Source organism: Cannabis sativa, chromosome X (genome assembly GCF_029168945.1).
Source record: "Cannabis sativa cultivar Pink pepper isolate KNU-18-1 chromosome X, ASM2916894v1, whole genome shotgun sequence".
Classification (NCBI taxonomy): domain Eukaryota; kingdom Viridiplantae; phylum Streptophyta; class Magnoliopsida; order Rosales; family Cannabaceae; genus Cannabis; species Cannabis sativa.
The window spans coordinates 12,298,236-12,318,418 of record NC_083610.1 but is presented as its reverse complement, the minus strand read 5'-3'; the positions used below and the strand labels follow the sequence as shown (position 1 = coordinate 12,318,418).

The 20,183-nt window shown below is 34.3% G+C and overlaps 2 protein-coding genes and 1 non-coding gene across 3 annotated transcripts; all 3 read left to right on the top strand.

Moving 5' to 3' along the window:
• The first annotated feature begins 3,379 nt into the window (after positions 1-3,379).
• Positions 3,380-3,451, top strand: TRNAH-GUG (transfer RNA histidin (anticodon GUG)). The gene has a single exon. It is a non-coding gene; the product is annotated as a tRNA-His (tRNA).
• A 160-nt stretch (positions 3,452-3,611) lies between these two features.
• Positions 3,612-8,617, top strand: LOC115705574 (DNA replication licensing factor MCM7). Its single transcript, XM_030632983.2, has 15 exons — positions 3,612-3,767; positions 3,861-3,928; positions 4,031-4,090; positions 4,174-4,397; positions 4,479-4,656; positions 4,962-5,084; positions 5,218-5,307; positions 5,519-5,661; positions 5,929-6,106; positions 6,355-6,546; positions 6,844-7,016; positions 7,195-7,398; positions 7,569-7,734; positions 7,984-8,205; positions 8,413-8,617. The coding sequence occupies exons 1-15, from the start codon at positions 3,734-3,736 to the stop codon at positions 8,515-8,517; spliced, it is 2,160 nt and encodes a 719-aa protein (XP_030488843.1). The 5' UTR covers positions 3,612-3,733; the 3' UTR covers positions 8,518-8,617.
• Positions 8,618-9,150: 533 nt separating this feature from the next.
• LOC115705485 (uncharacterized) lies at positions 9,151-20,115 on the top strand. The gene is made up of 24 exons (XM_030632860.2): positions 9,151-9,471; positions 10,009-10,384; positions 10,841-10,986; positions 12,211-12,450; positions 12,830-12,939; positions 13,067-13,144; positions 13,229-13,335; positions 13,636-13,730; positions 13,823-13,953; positions 14,083-14,186; positions 14,259-14,336; positions 14,468-14,546; positions 14,687-14,855; positions 15,143-15,213; positions 15,600-15,680; positions 15,758-15,828; positions 15,898-15,994; positions 16,082-16,141; positions 16,419-16,473; positions 16,564-16,958; positions 17,044-18,675; positions 18,784-19,335; positions 19,422-19,480; positions 19,692-20,115. Exons 2-24 carry the CDS (start codon positions 10,026-10,028, stop codon positions 19,909-19,911), a joined length of 4,989 nt encoding a protein of 1,662 aa, XP_030488720.2. The 5' UTR covers positions 9,151-9,471; positions 10,009-10,025; the 3' UTR covers positions 19,912-20,115.
• Positions 20,116-20,183: the final 68 nt, after the last annotated feature.

The following is a 20,183-nucleotide window of genomic DNA, read 5'->3' as shown; positions in this document are numbered from 1 at the left end:
ATTTCTGATCTTTATTAATAAGTAAATCTGATTATATTGAAATGAGTTTTATTTAGGGCACAAAACCCAACAGTAGGACCATCTTATATAGAATAAGATGATAGAACACTTTGGAATAAAAAAATATATCCTCTACTTTGTTTTTCAAATTTAGTCATATTCTTAATGACCATAGGATGGTACACCACTAATCACTTTAGAATAGCTATCAAACTTACAAACCTTAGTTAACAGTTATAGCTTTTCTTAAATTCATGATTTAGGTTATCCCTGAATCTAGTAATAGTTTACACTAAGTACACAACCATTCCATCATTCTGAAATTTTCTTATTACGAGGGTATTTCCCTAGAAGGACTTAGGCAACTGCTAGTAAATTATCATAGACTATTATACTATCATCAATATGCAAACTGAATTTCTGGGGAGGTAAATTTGGATACAATTCAAAGTTTAACTTAATGATCTTTGAACTACATATCCACCAAATATTTCTCCACCTCTATCAATTCGTAAGATCTTTAACCACTTACCTTTATGGTCTTTCACGATTGCTAGAAATTCATGAAATTTCTCAAATATTTCAAATTTCTTTGCATAAGGTAAAATCTAGAGTGATCGTCTAAATAATTTAACGATAACTCATATCCACCCTTGAATGTACATACATATGTCAAATACAAATGATCCTACTTTCAAGTGGATATAGGCATGTTTTCTCTTTGCAGAGAATGATCTTGTCAAAACTACTATGAACAAGATACAAATGCCATAGATATATAATATGCACTTGTTGTCTTTTGATGACTCAGGTCTAGTTACAGCAAAGAGTTCTTAGAATAGTCCAAGTGGATCTTGGTCACAGAATAAAAAATTTAATCTATACATTAACATACAGTTTGGATCCATTGACAGAAAATGGATATAAACTTGTGAAAGTTACAATAAATGTTCAATGCATTATGGAAACTGAAATTTAAAATTTCAATTTGGAATCTAAAATTTAAAGTCAAAGACATAAATTTATACCAAATATACAATGAGTTATTATTCTTTCTTGAACAACCACTACTAATCTAACTCTAAGTCTAAATTTCCCTTAGTAAACATATACAAGTAGGAGATTCTCTTAGATTGAGGATTTATATCAATTCGGGATAGAATGTATGGAATATAGTCATTTGCGTCATTCAATTTCATAGGAAAAAATAGAGTGACATCATCAAAAGATGATTTATAAACCATTTATCCAATGATATACTTTCTAAGCAATTTCTTAATGAAAAAGCTAAGAGAAAAAATAAAGGATAATTTCGATTAAAATAAGAATCCAATGATGTTCTGTTTAAGCGAGAGCCAAAGTTATTCTTATTTTATAAATTTCTTCATTGTTTCATATTGTAAACACTAGTCTAAGTTGTCATCTTTGGATGTACAACTAGATGTTGCATTTACAAATACTTATCTGTCGAGATCTAACACTATTATGTTTGTCTTACAAATGACAATCCTTTGAGATTTGTCCCATTAAAAATAACAAACTAAGTTAGACCAACAATGAAGATTCGAAATTTATATTACAACATTATTAATAGAAAATAATAAGATTCAATATAAATTCATACATATTCAGAAATTATCATACATTTAGCATGTAATAAAGACATGTGAAAATACAAAACAAACATATCTTATATAATTTCTAAGGTTTCCAATAAACTGATACAATATCCAGTTTAGGCAAGAGTCAAAGATATCATTAATTGAATAGAGTAGTCAACTCATTTAAAATGGATACCATTCTAGCAACCTTTTATTCGATCGAGATAAGAATCCAGCATTGTCATGTTTAGGCGAGAGTCAAGGTCATTCTATCTTATGAGCTTCCACCATTATTTCATACTTTGTAAGCCCTACTCTTAGTAGCCACTATTAGAGTGGACGTTACTAAGAATAAAAGACTTATAATAATACTTATTTTTCGAGATTTTACGGCGTTAAATTGCTAATGAATGAACATCTACTAGGGATGAATCACGCTAAAATAAGAACTATGTAGAACCAACAATAGAGATTTGAATATAAGGCAAATGGTGGTTAGAGTTAGTCAAGGATTATGAATGTGAAATTTTATATCATATTTATACCTCAATATTTTTCAAAATTGATTCTTTCCCTTTTTTTTTAAAAAAAAAATAAAATAAAATTATAACCAGTTTCATGAGGCATTATGTGTCATGAGGTATTTGTTGTGGAATTTGTGTGTTTTTTTTTTTTTTTTCAATTTAGGTTCCAATATTTTAGGAACTAATTTTCTCTTTAATTATAACCGATTCTATTTTAATAACTGCTTTGTGTTATTATGTGTTATTTGTTTTTATTCATTATGTTATAAAAATTAGTTCTATTTTTAAATATAATCGGTTTAAATTATTGCGTGTTACTTGTTTTTATTCATAATGTTATAGGATTGGTTCTATTTTAATTTATAACCAGTTTAAGTTATTCTGTGTTATTTGTTTTTATTTATTATGTAATAGAACCGATTCTATTTTTATTTATATTTGAGACATTTACTTCTGCTGACTTTTTCAATGACTTCTCCAACGACAGTGACTTTTCTAACAGCTTTTTCAGTAAATTTTCTGGCGACAATAATTTTTTTGGTACCAATAACTTTTCCGTTGAAATTTATTATTAAAAGTTTTATCAAATTTATTTATTGTATATTTTTAATTTCTCATATTTTAAACATTGATTATTTTTTAATTCTATATCTTTTTATGTTATTTATTTATTTATGTGATATAAAAGTAAACTCCATTAATTATTCCTGAAAAAACTTACCTTAATTTTTAATATCTAGAGACTAAACATGTGTTTGAGCCTCTATGCAGGGACGGACCCAGATAGCCCCCACTAATAAAAATATTGTCTTTTAAAAATTAAATTTAATTATTTTTAATTTGATAATTATAGACTAAAATAATAAAAAAGCTCCACGAAATTAAATAAATTTAGTAAGAGTAATTATAATATATGTATAAATATTTTTTAATAATAAATAAACCCCCACAGAGTAAAATTTCTGGGTCCGTCACTGCCTCTATGTCATTCCTTAAAAAGAAATGAGATTTTACATACATAATAATAGTAATTTTGTATTGATGAAGAAAAGATAGATATTTATCTCAAACGGAAAAAAAAAATGAAAAGAAAGATACCAAAATAAACATGAATCATATGTGAACTTTTTCTTTTTTGTAATGATCATATGTGAACTTATAATCCAAAAAAAAAAAAAACACATCGGTTGTGAACTAAATTGTGTAGATTTATCAAAGAATAAAAATGTTTGAGTTCTATCTTACCACACAGAAGTGGCTGTAGTTTAGTGGTAAGAATTCCACGTTGTGGCCGTGGAGACCTGGGCTCGAATCCCAGCAGCCACATTTTTTTTATTATTATATCTTAACTCTTTTCTTTTTTGATAAATTATATTTTAACTTCTTAGAAAGAAAAGAAAAGAATTTAATCAATGAAGAGATCCTGGCCGTTCATCTTAATAATTGCATCGCAGTGGATCAGAACCCTCTCTTTCCCGCCAAAACACCACTCTCTTATACTCATTTGCCGCCAAGTCCCATTCTCATCTCTTCCATTTCCATTCTCCTTTCTTTCTTCTCAGGCTCCATACTTTTCTCTCTTTCACTCTTTCTCTTCTCCGTGTAGCCATGATGAAGGACCTCGATTTCGATGCAGATAAAAGTAAGCAATCCTTTCATTACTTTCTCCGTTTTCAGGTTTCTCTTTCGAACAACTATTCTGATTACGTTTTGTGTGTGTGTTTTCGCCTCTCAGCACTCGCGAAAGAGTTCCTTTCAAATTTTGCAGATGACAATGGCGAGGCCAAATACATGAACATCCTTGTGAGTTTCTATGTTTTTATCAAACTCCGAATATTTGAAATGAAGCTACTTAGCACTTTCGGTAGCAGACTTTGAGCTTTGTTTGTTTGTTTGTTTTAATAGCAAGAGGTCGCGAATCGCAAAGTTCGAGCTGTTGAGATTGATCTGGAGGACTTGTTTAATGTAAGTTTAGCATGTGCTGTGGTTTTGGTTTGAAAACCCTAGTTTTCTGTTATGAATATATTTTGATTTTTCTTCTTCTTTAGTATAAGGACTTGGATGAGGAATTCCTCAGAAGGGTTACCGAAAATACTAGGCGGTACGTTGGAATTTTTGCGGAAGCAATTGATGAGCTTATGCCCGAGCCGACGGAGGGTTTTCCAGATGATGATCACGACATATTGATGACACAAAGGTCTGATGATGGACCGGAGAATGTTGACGGTTCAGATCCCCATCAGAAGATGCCTCCCGAAATCAAGCGCTATTAGTGAGTTCAGAGCAAGACTTTGTTTTGCGTTTTGGTGCCTACTTCCTTGACTAATTGGTTTTTAATTCTTTTTTTTTACAGTGAAGTTTACATAAAAGCATCTTCCAAAGTGAAGCCCTTCACCATTAGGGAGGTCAAGGCATCGTACATTGGTCAGCTAGTGAAGATATCTGGCATTGTGATCCGTTGTTCAGATGTTAAGCCGTTGGTGCAGGTTGCTGTATATACATGTGAAGAATGCGGTTTTGAAATTTACCAGGTAAACTTGCTTAATCCTTTTACGCGACACTGAATACCATCTTTGTCTAGTTTCATAATGTACTAGAGTAATGGCCCGTTGGCTCTATCCTTCCATTTGCATAATTTTGTGGTATTTTTGGCAGTTGGTTAAAGTTGAAACTTCGAGTAACTTTTGGGATTTTAATTTTGTTTTTATTCTTGTCTTTCAAGTTTCAACCACTTCAGTAAAGTTACTTGAGCGAAACATGAAGGATTCTTCTTTTTGTTTAACTTTTTTCTAGCACTTCTCTCATTTTCTTTTTTTCCTTTTTGTGGGTCTAACAGGAGGTCACTGCCCGAATTTTTATGCCCATATTTCAATGCCCGTCCAAGCGTTGTGAAATTAATCGAACAAAAGGGAATCTTATCCTTCAACTCAGAGCATCTAAGTTTTTGAAATTTCAAGAGGTGTGTAATGACCAAACTATAAATTTTGCCAATGACAAATCTACATCATGATTTGGTTAAAATTTTGTTATTAATTTTTCAAAGCTCCTTTTCTTTTTCCATGAGTTACCATTTTGAGATGATTAAATTTCAGGCCAAAATTCAAGAACTGGCTGAACACGTTCCAAAAGGTCATATTCCTAGAACTATGACTGTCCACCTTAGAGGAGAACTTACAAGAAAGGTTTGTTATTCTTTCTTTAACTTATTATTTTTTGGTATCTTTGATATAGTGAACATTATGGCACTAATAATTGTGCTGATATTATTTTAATTTTTGTGTTTTTGGAAGAACTAAAATTGCTTAGCTGCAGATAGTGTTGGTCGTGCTTAACTTGTATCTGCTGCTACTTTATTGATCACCTTAATATTCACATATATATTTCCGTTATCAGGTGACTCCAGGTGATGTTGTTGAATTATCTGGAATATTTCTCCCCATTCCTTACACTGGTTTTAGAGCAATGCGAGCTGGTCTAGTTGCAGATACCTACCTGGAAGCCATGTCGATTACACATTTCAAGAAAAAATATGAAGAGTAAGCACTTTGAAGTGTCTTCCCTTACACTCATTTATTCTAACTTTCTGTTTGAGACTAAAGTGCTTTATCCTTCAGAATTTTATGAAGTTAGCAATTACCTTAAAAGGTCACCTATATATGTTGCTTTCCTCTCTTTCTATCTTACTCTAGAAACCTGTGCTTCTTCTGAGAAAGATTTTGGTAAAATCAATCAACTTCTGGAATGATTCTGTGTACTTGTTAGGTGTAAAGATCTGCTGTTTACTAAGGTATGTTCAATTACAGGTATGACCTTAGAGGTGATGAAGAAGAGCAAATTGCACGTTTAGCTGAGGATGGTGATATATATAACAAGCTGGCCCGATCCTTAGCACCTGAAATTTTTGGACATGAAGATATTAAGAAGGCTTTGCTTCTTCTCCTTGTGGGTGCTCCTCACAGGAAGCTGAAAGATGGGATGAAGGTAAACACATTGGATTATCATGGTATTGAATATAACTTGGTTCTATGCTGAGTTCTGCCTCTCATCTTATCTGCATGAATCTAGTAACATCAACTTAATTGGTTGTTATTGCTTCTGTTTGATGGGTGACTTTTAATCATGTTAATAAGTACTTCTCTTATGTGGGATCTATAAAACACATATTTTGTTGAGGTTAAAATTGTATATATTTGTGTCAAAAATAAAAAGCTCCTTTTTTTCCCTTGCAGATTAGAGGAGACTTACATATCTGTTTGATGGGTGATCCTGGAGTTGCAAAGAGTCAGCTTCTTAAGCATATAATTAATGTAGCTCCGAGGGGAGTGTATACAACTGGAAAAGGAAGCAGTGGAGTTGGTTTAACGGCTGCTGTTATGAAAGATTCAGTTACGAATGAAATGGTTCTTGAAGGAGGAGCATTGGTGAGTCATGCACACTTATGAAGGCATTGTTTTTGTTTGAGTCCACCTATGCATGACTTTTCAGATTTAAGTTGTTGCTGCATAAACAGAGTAGGACGATTTTTTTTTCTCATTCTGAATTGAAGTCAAGAACTGGAGTTAATTTTTTTTTTTGAACAAAGGAACTGGAGTTAATTAAGAAGCTTAACTTTGTGACAGTATCTCAAGTAACTGTTTAGTTTAGCTGCTTCTTGAGGAGTTTTTCTTTCCATTTTTTAGCTTGGAAGTTAATCATCATAGTAAAATGACTGAATACAGGTGCTAGCTGATATGGGTATCTGTGCTATTGACGAGTTTGATAAGATGGATGAATCAGATCGTACAGCTATTCATGAAGTTATGGAGCAACAAACTGTCAGCATTGCCAAGGCTGGGATTACTACATCCCTAAATGCAAGAACTGCTGTTCTTGCTGCTGCCAATCCAGCATGGTATATTTATCATTTTGTTCCTGCTCATCTTTTCTAGCCATCTCCACTCCGTCGCTTTTCTACTTTTTTAATCTTAACCTTGTGGGTTCTTTTCTGTCATAGATGACTCATGACTTTGTTATACCAAGTTTCCAATATAGCATTGTAAGCTTACACTCTTGACCCTCTGCTCTTTCAGGGGAAGATATGACCTGCGGAGGAGTCCTGCCGAAAATATCAATCTTCCCCCAGCCCTTTTGTCAAGATTTGATCTGCTGTGGTTGATTCTTGATAGAGCTGATATGGATGGTGATCTTGAGTTGGCTAGGCATGTTGTTTATGTCCACCAGAACAGAGAATCTCCATCCCTTGGTTTCACTCCACTTGACTCATCTGTGCTTCGGTAAATGTTACATAAGCAATATTTTTTAATTTGCTTATTTACCACTCACTTGAGACCATGCCTTTTGTCATAAATTTTTGTGTTGATTTTCGTTTAAGTTCTGCGATCTTTGCACATGAGCATATTTGTGGGCTTGTTTTTGTAATATTTTATTTTATTTTGTGTTTCAGTGCATATATTTCTTCTGCAAGAAGATTGTCTCCTTCTGTTCCAAAGGAGCTTGAGGAGTACATTGCTAGTGCCTACACTGCTATTAGGCAAGAAGAAGCTAAATCAGATACCCCAAATTCTTACACAACTGTGAGAACACTGCTCAGCATCCTCCGTATATCAGCTGTAAGTCTTATTTTACATTTTTTTTTTTCGAAGTCTACTTCTCAATTGCCACGGCAATGTTTATTTTAAATATAGTTTGTCATAGGATAATTGAGGTTGGAGTTATAAAATTGAAATGGTGGAGCAAAGTACAATAAACTTATAAATTTTGTATTTGTTTCATTGTTATCCACAAGGTGCATTGACCATTCAAAAATAAAAAATCATTACAATAGAATAAGTTTGCTGAAAGCTATAAAACCTTTACAGGCACTAGCTAGACTCCGATTCTCTGAAACAGTGGCTCAAAGTGATGTGGACGAGGCACTTAGGTTAATGCAGATGTCGAAATTCTCTTTATACTCAGAAGATCGCCAGAAGTCTGGTCTTGATGCTATCTCTGATATCTATTCAATTCTTCGAGATGAAGCTGCCAGGAGTCACAAAATGGATGTTAGCTATGCTCATGCACTCAATTGGATTTCTAGAAAGGTTAGTTTCATTCCATACTTGGTTTTACTTTGAATATAATATGAACAGGAATTGAATATGATAACTATTCCATCAAAATGGTAGAAAACCCAATGAAAATAGACAACCAAATTTGATCTTAGATTCTGTTCATTCTCTCTCTCTCTCTCTCTCTCTCTCTCTCCCAAGGTAATAATTTTGGTTTTGGTTTGGTTTTGTTCTGAGCAGGGTTACAGTGAAGCCCAGCTGAAAGAATGCTTGGAGGAATATGCAGCCTTGAATGTGTGGCAGATTCATCCTCATACTTTTGACATTCGATTTATTGATGCATAATCTCTCTCTCATTTTATAACATATGAATTATGGAAGTGCACATTTTTTTTCTTCTAGTTTGTAACAGATGTATTTTAATTATCTAGTTTAGTTTTGTCAATTTGTATTTGCAGCAAATGATTAGATTGCATTTTAATTTAATATTAACTAACCAACAATATCCCATTACAGAAAAAAAAAAAACATCCTATTTCATTTATTCTATTTCTTTCACTTTTTATTCAAAGTGACGCGTAGATTGGACGCTAGGAGATCAGAATATATTTTAGCGCCAAAAATAAATTCAGGTTTTTTTTTTCAGTAAATTAGCTCATTTATTTCATTGGAAAAATAAAATAAAATTTCCACTATTTTCACCAAATTATAGGTAAAAATGCAGTTAGTTGTTATCCATGGGATCACTTGACTTTGCGCTGTTCAAGTTCACTGTTTTAATTTTACTATCTTATTAAACACGTGTCCAGTTTCTATTTGTCTTCGTTATGAAACCGAAAACTAAAGCACCGTACAGAGTAGGGGTATTATGGTCATTTGAGAGTTTGTGCACTGATCATAAATTTTTTTCCATTTCGATATACTGGAAATATATTCTTTAATTATTTTTCTTTGAATCCATATTAATTCTAATTTTATTTTCTTCCCACAATATATTTTACGGACACTATTTTGCAGCTTTCCCTGTTCTTGTGTTAACTGAAAAAACCAAAGTATAAAAACTCAAGAATTCGAGCAAAGCTCCTGAAAATGGTTTTTTTTTTTTTTTTTTTTTTTTTTTAAATAATTTAATTATTGTTAATTTATTTTATTATTAATTTATATTAAATGAAGTTGGTCGTTCAGACCAGCTCTCCTTCAACCTAGGAATGGAAACCCCCAAAACCCCCATATTGCTCTCTTCCTTTTTTGTTCGAATGAGTTTGAACCCATCTCTCATCGAAGACGACACCTTTTAAGGTAAACGTTTCATGTTTTATTTATAACATTTGTTAGATCTAATCTCCTTTTCGCTATTGCTCTTTGGTCTTTGCATTGTGGATTAAGATTGGTGGCGCAAGCAATTTTTCCATTTTCAAATCCTAAAATGTCTTTAATCTTACAAACAAAGCAAAAAAATTATCAACTTTCTATTCTAGATTCCTATTTTCTTTGTTAGGTCTATCTGTAATTTTGAAGTGCATTTAAGTTGAACGATCGTCTATTGGGCTTATGTATTCTAGTATTGTCATATGGGTAGAACTCATTTTCATTATCTACTAGTTGCACTTAACTGAACTTTTTCCAAACCTGCCATAACTGTAAACTGCATTTCATTACTAGAAGCCAGAGATTGTCATGCTGGTAATAATTTGATTTTTGTGTATTTTATTTATTTTTTAGAAAAGTTCATGTATAAGGTCAATTTTAGCAACCCATAGATTCATTTGGAACATCTTGTTTTATTATTTTTTTAGACATAACTAAGGGTCAAAAACACATGTTCTGATGTTTTAGGTTGCTGGTAAAAAAACATGGATCCTTGGAATTGCACATCTTCTGTTGGTGTGCCTTCTTTCGAGAAGGCACCTCGTAAATTTTCTAATCAGGTGCCTGAGAAGACTCAATTGGAGATTGTAGAGAGAGCTAGTTGCCATGCTGCTGCTGAGACTAAAGTAGATGTGGACCTTGGAGAAGTTTACTTTTTGATTTTGCACTTTCTATCTTTTGGGCCATGCAAGAGGACTTTTACACAATTCTTGGGTGAGCTTATGGAGAATCAGCTCTTGCCTAGAAGATATCACGCTTGGTTTTCAAGGGGTGGTATATCTAGTGGGGATGCAAGTGATGATGGTGTATCCTTCCCTTTGACTTATGATAAACTTATGGAGAGGTATGCATGTAGTCTAATATAACCATGGTGTTTTTTTCAGTTATGCTTCTCTACTCTTAAATTGTATTCGTTATTGTGTATTGTGATTTCACATTTCAGTGTTGTTTACTCGGTTTATATTAGAGTATGCCAGATTCAAAGTTTTCTTTCATTTTTGTAGTTTCTTAAAATGATCAATTACTAAAGCTTCTCGGAGATTCAAACTTGCAACTTCCTGAAGAGGGGGTGTTTGGTAACATTATGCTATAATGTCTATGACCACAATTTCTAAACTTCTTTTAGGAAGATATATTTGGAAATGTCTTACAACTCTATCACAACAGTTCGGCATCCTTAAGTGCCATATTATTAGAAGGACATCCTCTCAAGATTGAGAAGTCACAAAAATCACGTCAAAATGCATTTTCTTTTTAAGATCTTTATTTTTGAATGACGAGTCATTTATTCTATTTGTAGGTATCCTCATGTAGAGAAGGACCACTTGCTGAAGCTTTTGAAACAATTGATGGCAATTGAATGCTCTCCGTTGCATGGCAAGGTTATGCCTAATGCAGCTGATGTCCCTACGTTACTGGGAACGGGTTCTTTTTCGCTTGTAGATTGTATGTGATGTCTTACTGATATTCCCACTTAATCTCATTGGTTATTTCATTGCTGTTGTTGTCCTCATTGGTTTCTATTTTGAATATCTATTTATACTTTTGGCTGTTTATTCTTGCATGATTAAAGATTTTAGAAATAGGTCAAATATCTTTATTAATTACTTGTAGTTGCTTTTGATTTGTCAGGATATGTCTTCATCAAAACTTTAGTTTGTGTATCCACATTCAAATTTCATTAAGCTAGAGGGTTCAGAAGTAGACAAACATTCCATAGATTATAGTAGTAATTTGTTTGATAATTAGGGAGGATGGCTCCATTAAGCTAAGCACAATGGGTTTTTCCTTTCTTTCTCTTTCAATTCTATGCTCCCACTAATGTCTTTAAACTTATTTGAAATTTATTGTACATTTTGAATTCTATTATAGTATCAGCTGTCCTTGGTTTTCTTCTGGTTTGAATAAAGTAAAGACTAGATCGACTGATAGTATCCATTTTAGAGTTGTCTCATTATTTACATATAGTGACAACTTGGGTTTAATTTTGTACATCACTATAACATGGAATACAAGATAAAAACTTTCCTTATGCTTTATGACATGAGTACTGCAAGCTTTACAACTGCTCTATGTTCCCTATAAAATTACATAGGCTTACATAATAATTGTTCAGTTTTTCTACATAATCACCTTGTCATAACTTAAATTTTTTTTGGCTTTCCAAACTCATTCATTGTCATGCAGCCCCCACAGTTTTACACCAATATGATGTTTTGTTTGTTGAATCACTTTAGGAATGAAATGAAAGTGTCTGAAGATAGTCTATTCATGTGTTTAGTTTGGGAGAAGAAATTAGGGATAGCCCTGGTTTTTTCTTATGGAGTTGCTATTTATAAATGATTTGCATGCTGTGGAATATGGGAGTTGGTGGAGTTTGTAATCTCATTTCTATAAAATGTTGTATTCCTTAGTTACCGTTTTGCCTAACTATTATTATATATCTGATGTCAATGATGTATTGAAGATAACGTTTTTGCAATCCAAAATTCTCAAAGAAAATAAAAAACATGTAGATTTACAACAGTTAATCAAACATATTCCATACACTTATTCCAAAGTTCAACTGAACATTGAAATTCTTTTATATTCCTATCTTAACCCATACTTCCAACTAACACCACTGTACTATTGACTTTTCTGTAAACCTTCTTATTCGTGTTTATGCAGGTGATAAGAATGTGACAAATAAGCATGGTAAGCCTCTGCCAGCTTATTTACATTGGCCTCACATGCAAGCTGGGCAAGTGCGTGGGCTTGGTTTGAGGGAAATTGGAGGAGGTTTTACAAAGCATCATCGTGCCCCATCTATTCGTTCTGCATGTTATGCCATTGCTAAACCATCGACTATGCTGCAAAAGATGCAAAACATAAAGAAGCTAAGAGGGCATCGTACTGCTGTTTATTGTGGTACTATTTTATCAACCAAACTATTCATCAACATTTTCTAATTCTGAGGACCCATTTGTATTTGAGCTTTGTTCAATATCATTCCTAAATTGCTTGTTAGGATGAGGGGTACATTATTTTGAACATGCCAATGGCGTTGTCTTGGTTCTGAAAAATTCCATTCCTTTAGTACCTGCACTAGTTAATGTATTCTTAGGGTTTTTGAAAATCATTTGGACAATAGATTGTTCCTACTCCTATGGTTTTTCTTAGCAATGTTCGGTATTTACTTGAGCACTTGTTTCATTACATAATGTAACTCTAGGAGTTTGTATTAGTTATTTGAAGAAAGATGATATATAATTTAGCTGTACCAAAGGAATTTGCTTGTGTCATGCAGCCATATTTGACCGATCAGGAAGATATGTTATAACTGGTTCAGATGATCGTCTTGTCAAGATTTGGTCAATGGAAACTGCACTTTGCTTGGCCAGCTGTCGTGGACATGAAGTAATAATTGTCCACATCACCTAGAGAACTTTTTTATTTCTTATAATTTGAATGTAGCCTTCATCATTTTCTTGAAATATAACCATATGTTATCTCTTTTTTTTTTTGTTCCTTTAAATTTCAAAAGGGTGATATCACAGACTTGGCTGTGAGTTCAAACAATGTTTTGGTGGCATCTGGCTCAAATGATTTTGTCATTCGAGTGGTATGTATCTTGCCTTTGCATAACCATCTCTGTTTCATATTGGATCATCACTAAAAATGTCTCTAAATGTCTCTCTTCCTACAGTGGCGCTTGCCAGATGGAATGCCAGTATCAATTTTACGGGGGCACACTGGAGCTGTAACTGCAATTGCATTTAGTCCCAGGCCGAGTGCTGTGTATCAGCTTTTATCGTAAGCCACATCATGAATCTTTTTAATATATGCTGTTGCTTCTGTTTAGTTCTTTCACTGCTATACGTGAAGATATTTGTGTGTGATTTTTTAAAGTGAATGTTCTGAAACAGTATTGTTAGTCCCAGAGTTTTCATGTTTTTGTCAAAATATTGCTCTGTCTTATGACTCTTAACAATATTCTTTTGATGCATTTCGTGTTTTTGAATATCACATTATCGCCTTCGCAGAAACAGAGTGATGTTACCATACTTGAAGAAGCATCATTAATACCTATTCTTCTTTTTATGACCTTTGTAGTTCATCAGATGATGGAACTTGTCGAATCTGGGATGCTAGATTTTCACATTGTAAACCACGAATATACCAACCAAAACCTGCAGATGCTTTAGCCGGTCAGTTCATCAATTCTATAGTGTTTTGTAATGATAACTGTTACATTGGGTGTTCGCTTTCGTCAAACTAGGATGTTTACTCATTACTGCAGGAAAGAGTATTGTTTCATTGAATTCTGGACCCTCTTCGGTTAGTGGTTCACAAAACCATCAAATACTTTGCTGTGCTTACAATGCCGACGGAACTGTTTTTGTAACTGGTAGCTCTGACACCTTTGCAAGGGTATGTTTAGTAATATGTTCCGCAGTTACTTAATAAGGTTCTTGTTGGTATCATGGGCTTTGCTTGCATTAATCTGTATTATAATGTTTAGTTGGACGCACACATTTACGTACAGTTGACTAACTGTAGGTTTGGAGTGCTTTGAAATCTCATACAGATGACCCAGAACAGCCAATGCATGAAATGGATGTATTGGCTGGCCACGAGAATGATGTCAATTACGTACAATTCAGGTTAGTCTGTTTGCTGTGAAAAACATATTCAGTTACATAATCTCGTGACAATTCTATTACTTTCTTGTGCAGTGGCTGCATTGTGGCTTCAAAACCTTCAACTTTCGACCCTTTAAAGGAGGAGACTATTCCAAAATTTAAGAATTCCTGGTGTGTGAATGCCTTCCTCATTTAGTCATTATCATAGTGACCTGCTTTTGTCTCTGCCATCAAGCACAATACAATTTTTTTAAGGTTTCTCAACAGAGCTATGTATCATTCTTTCCTGAATTTGTTGACAGGTTTTGTCATGATAATATAGTTACTTGTTCTCGTGATGGTAGTGCTATAATTTGGGTTCCAAGAACTCGCAGATCCCATGTGAGTACAATAATACAAAAATATAATTTAATCGCACATGGACATAATATGTTTTGTAGATAATGTAAAAAATTATTGTAGTTCCAAAATACTAGCTAGCATGTTAAATTTATTTTGCTATATTGGCATATGATTTTCAGGGGAAAGTTGGACGTTGGACACGTGCATATCATCTTAAGGTTCCACCTCCACCGCTGCCACCTCAACCTTCTAGAGGGGGTCCCCGTCAGCGATTTCTTCCAACCCCTCGTGGTGTTAACATGATTATGTGGAGCCTGGATAATCGCTTTGTGCTTGCAGCTATCATGGGTAAAGTATTTATTATAATTACATGTAGCCAAATTGCTTCATAGCCTAGTTTGATCTTCATCATCCATTTGAAGTAGTTCTTTTCGGTTTCCTCATTCTCTTGAATTGGCATAAGGTTCCCTATTGTACCTCCATTGAATACACTCTCTCTAATGGAATATACACCATCTCCAGTAATCTGTTTTCAGTGAATTTATACTGGTTTTATTCATCCTTAATTGTCTATTTAGTTATGACTACCATCGTCTTGTAATTTTGAACTTAATAAGTGGTGCTTAATTTTGTAGATTGTAGAATCTGTGTTTGGAATGCAGTTGATGGTAGCTTAGTACATTCATTGACTGGGCACAGCGCATCTGTAAGTGGTTTGTAATTATAAGCTTTTGTCATTATTTGATGAGTATTTTTTGATAATGTCAATGGAGGGCGTTACACAACTTACCTATTTAATGAATTTCATTTGATGACTGTTAATGTATACATGTTGGTTGTTATACCGTTTAACAAGTTTTAGGAAAGATGCTTCATCTACGGAATTATTACATTGTTGTTCCTATTAAGAAATTTCTTTAGGAAGAGGATACTCTTGAATATCTGAATAGGTCTATTTATATATATTTTAAGCCCTGACTAATTCTGTAGTTTGTTTGATCCTACACTTTCTGTGTGGTTTTTTTTTTGGTGTGTTTATTTGTTAGAATATATTGCTTAACTGGCTTAGTACTTTGCTGTTGAATTCTACAGTCTTATGTTTTGGATGTTCATCCTTTCAATCCTCGGATAGCAATGAGCGCTGGGTATGATGGGCGAACAATAGTGTGGGATGTGAGTTCTTACTTTTTCTGCACTTCATATAAATAATTGTATTTTGCTTATTTTCTAAGGAGCTAATTTGTTTTCAGATATGGGAGGGCACACCTATTCGGATATATCAGATGGGGGACTTTAAGTTAGTTGATGGAAAATTTTCAGCGTAAGTACTAAATTTCTTCCTTTTTTCTTCTTCTCCTTGTCTGTTGATCGTTCAAATATATTTTCACAGGGATGGGACGTCGATTGTGCTTTCGGATGACGTTGGCCAAATATATTTGATAAACACAGGTCAGGGTGAGTCTCAGAAGGATGCTAAATATGATCAGGTACTATAATTGTTTTATATCTGCCTTGTGTTTTTCAACTCTGTTGTTTTTCATCTCTTAACAATTATATAAATGATCCTCAATCAGTTCTTTCTGGGGGATTATCGTCCAGTCATCTTGGAGGCATCTGGCACTGTTGTTGATCAGGTTGAGAGTGGCTATTCATTTTCGCTCATTATTGCATAGTTCTGTGGTAACTTTATCTTCAAATATGCATTTAGTTTCAAGTTATTTAGAAAAACACTACAAACTCCATTTTCCCATTACTCTCATTTCAAGAATGGTCTTAGTTAAACTTTATATTTAGGACTATTAAATTTTCAAATGTTCTTTTCAATTTTGAAAGGTTCATATGTTAAATCATCTTCATATAGCCTATATTCTCTTCTATATGTTGACCCTGAGTACTTTACATACGGAGCAGGAAACACAACTTTCTGTACATCAAAGGAACATTCAAGATCCTCTTTGTGATTCAAGTAACTTCTTGGCTGCTAGCAATTCAAAATTAAAAATTTGTCTTTTAGCAACTACATTTTGTCTTATCATTGATTGATATGAAATGACAGGTATGATTCCATATCCAGAGCCTTATCAGACCACATATCAGCGGCGCCGACTTGGTGCATTGGGGATTGAGTGGCAACCATCTTCCATAAAATTTGCTGTTGGCCCAGATTTTAGTTTGGGCCTAGATTATCAAATGCCTCCTTTGGCAGATTTGGAGAGAATGATTGAGCCACTTCCAGAATTTGTTGATGCCATGTTTTGGGAGCCTGAAAATGAAGTCATGAGTGAAGATAGTGATTCTGAGTACAATGTTACTGACGACAACTCCAGTGAAGGCGGCAAGGAAAGTATTGTTGTTAGCTCATCTGATGATTCAGAATGCAGTGCAGAAGATGATGAGGTTGGGAATGGTTATAAAGATGGCCTTCGAAGATCAAAAAGAAAAAAACACAAGGTCAAAAGCTTTTTCTTCTTCTTTTTTCTTTTTTTCCAAGTTCAGTTCTTCTGAATTATTTGAACTGAAATATTTTGTTATCCAGCTTCATTTAATCTCTTCTTCCGGGAGACGTATCAAGAAAAGAAATTTAGATGAATCTGCGGGCCCTGCATCTAGGAACTCCAAGGCCAAGAAACCAAAAACTAGTCGTAAAATTTCAAAGAAGAAGTCCTCTAAATCTAAAACATTGAGGCCCCAGCGAGTTGCAGCGCGCAATGCTCAAAATATGTTTTCTCAAATTACTGAAACTTCTTCTGATGATGAAGAAGTAGAAGAAGAAGAAGAAGAAGAATTTGAATCAGATAATGATTTGTCAGATGGAAATTTGATGCTAGAAGATGTAAACATGCAGAGCAATGAATCTGTTTTGAACTTTCAGAATATGCATCATGCTAGAGAGGAAGAACCATCCTCACTTGAATCAGAAGAAAAGACCAAGCCATCCAAATTTTCTGAATCTCAGTCAAATGTTCAGAAGAAGCCAAGATTGCTCTTGAAGTTTTCACTTAAAAAGCAAGTCGTCAGGGAAGACACAAAATCCACATGTGACAGACAAGCTGACTCAGTACCTCCACAAAATTCCGTTGTAGATCCTGCCTCAACTTCAACAGATGCAGTTGATCTGGAGCTGTCTCAAGACCAAATCAGAAATGAATCCACAATTATGGGGCAACCTGAGAGAGCTGAGTTTTATTTGGAGGATTCTGCAGAGAATGAAATTAAATGGGGAGAGGTCAAGACGCGCACATCCAGACATTCAAAATCAGAAGATTTTGATACATCCACCCAATTAGATGACAATGCTGATGATGTAGAAGAAATAAATGCTTTGAACGAGCAGGTTAAACCTGAGTCATCTTTTATGAGAGAGCATGCGGTAGAATGTGGTGTTGCTGCAGCCTCTTTTAGTGGGAAGCTCAACAAGGGAAATGAAGGCCCATCATCGTCTGATAAATGCAGAGATGACCCTTCGGAAACAAAGGAAACTCCCCACTTGAAGCACTCTTGTGAATTTAAAGAAAGTGCCCCCGTCAGCTCAATGAAGATAAAAATCAAGACGAAGAAAAGGATATTAACTGATCCTAGAAGCCCATCAACTTTAAAATTTGTTACAGTTAAGGATGAACTGACTGGTCCAAGAGATGACTTTATGTCTAAAACTCCTAGCATGGAGCAGGATACTGAAGTAGGACCAGCTAGAGGTACTCGCAGATCATGTTCTTCACTGTTACATAAGTCTAGGTCTGGTTTAGAACGTTTTGATAGTAATTTGGAAGAAACTACTTCAAGCACCAATTACCTCCGTGATTCAATGATTGATTTCCCAGAAGCAGGTACTGATGTATCGCGTAGAACAAGATCCTTTACCATGAAAGCAACTTCTCGGGAAACAAACACAATGAGTAGTAGCTTTAAGTCAAGAGGAAATCATCATGCCGCAGGAACATTAAAAGGTGCAGAAGAGTACTACTCAAAAATGAATGATACATTCCATAAAAAATCAAGGTCCTCTAGGATTCCTCAGGGCACTTCTAATAATTGTGACAGAAATTCGTCAGCCAAAAGGATTTCAAGCCAACCTGTCGGCAAGCTATCATGGCTAACATTGTCAGAGTATGAAGAAGGTTATCGTTATATTCCTCAGCTTGGCGATGAAGTTGTATATCTGAGACAGGTGATTCCACATCGAATGAATAAATTTTGGTTTGTCTCCTATTATCTTTTTCTTCTTGATCTATGTTTTCATTAATAGTTTTTTATGATTTGATTTTATATTATATAGGGTCATGAACAATATGCTGAGTCAGCTATGCGTGAAGGTCCTCCTAGTGTTCTTAAGAGTAAGCTGAGAGCAGTTGAAATGTGTAAGGTTGATGTCCTTGAATATGCACGGGATTTAGGTTCTGGGGAAAGCTGCTGCAAAATCAGACTTAAATTTATAGATCCTTCTTCAAATGTATGTGACAAGTCACTCCAGTTGACACTTCCTGAGCTGAGAGATTTGCCCGATTTTGTTGTTGAGAAATCATTGTATGATGCTGCAATTAAAAGAAACTGGAGCATTGGAGATAGATGTGATGTTTGGTGGAAAGATGCGAATGGAGAAGGTGGTAGGTGGTGGGATGGAAAAATTACTTCATCTCAGGCCAAGTCAGAGGAGTTTCCTGATAGCCCTTGGTTAAGATATGAAGTTCGTTACAAGGAGGATTCTGGGGAAGAGACAGAGCATTGTCCTTGGGAACTACACGATGAGAACATATTGTGGGAACGCCCGCATATCGATTCTGAAACCCGAGACAAGCTGCTGCATATTATTTCAAAACTAGAGCAGTCGGTATGATTCTCATTAATACTTACTTGTCTGGATGCTGCAGTTTTGTCTTAGGGATCCAAGTGATTGTTTTACTGCTTCTCTTGCAGGATGGTGGCATCATCCAGCAGCTCAACCAAGTTGTTCGAAAGTCAGATTTCTGCAACAGGTACATTCTTCAAATTTCAACAACTTCCTTTCTAGAGCGTAATCACCTTGTTTAAAGTCTAAGAATGCAAGACACGCATTTAAAGCCCATTTATAACTCCAGTCTGTTGAATTTTTTCTGCTGTGGTACCTTTTCATAGGATAAGTTACAAATATTAGCTGTAGTAATTTGAGAATGCTGTTATATATTTGGATTTATGGATATTTTGTAGGGTTGCGGTTCCATTTTGCCCGGAACTGATCAAGTCAAGGTTAAGGAACAATTACTATAGGAGCTTGGAAGCAGTGAAGAAAGACATGAGTGTGATTTTTGAGAATGCCAAGGATTACTTTAAGCAAAAAGAATTATTGAACAAGATTGTACACTTGTCAGAACGATTTACAAGGAAACTGTCAATATTGTGTCGAGACAATGCAGTAAATTCTGTATAGGTTTGCATTTTCCATTAGGTTTAAGCAACTCCTAATTCACAAACAGACATAAATCTAAAATATCCTGGTTTTAATGGGAAGGGAAGGGAAGGGAATGTCTGAGGCAGTGAAAATGATTTGACTTCTTGTACCTGATACCTAATCATGTATAGAAGCATTCTTTCAAAGCATAACAACCATTGAGTCAATATAGAGAATATTACAGAGAAGATTGGATTACAGATAAAAACTTTTTTTTTATATATTTGTATAAATTATATAGATAAGATATA

Excerpts from the sequence above, each read along its gene's own strand:
- LOC115705574 (XM_030632983.2), top strand. The coding sequence starts at position 3,734 with ATGATGAAGGACCTCGATTTCGATGCAGATAAAA. Across the intron at positions 5,085-5,217 it reads AGTTTTTGAAATTTCAAGAG|GCCAAAATTCAAGAACTGGC; the intron begins GTGTGTAATGAC and ends ATTAAATTTCAG. Across the intron at positions 7,735-7,983 it reads GCATCCTCCGTATATCAGCT|GCACTAGCTAGACTCCGATT; the intron begins GTAAGTCTTATT and ends AAACCTTTACAG.
- LOC115705485 (XM_030632860.2), top strand. The coding sequence starts at position 10,026 with ATGGATCCTTGGAATTGCACATCTTCTGTTGGTGTGCCTTCTTTCGAG. Across the intron at positions 13,954-14,082 it reads GCTCTGACACCTTTGCAAGG|GTTTGGAGTGCTTTGAAATC; the intron begins GTATGTTTAGTA and ends GACTAACTGTAG. Across the intron at positions 14,187-14,258 it reads GTCAATTACGTACAATTCAG|TGGCTGCATTGTGGCTTCAA; the intron begins GTTAGTCTGTTT and ends TTTCTTGTGCAG.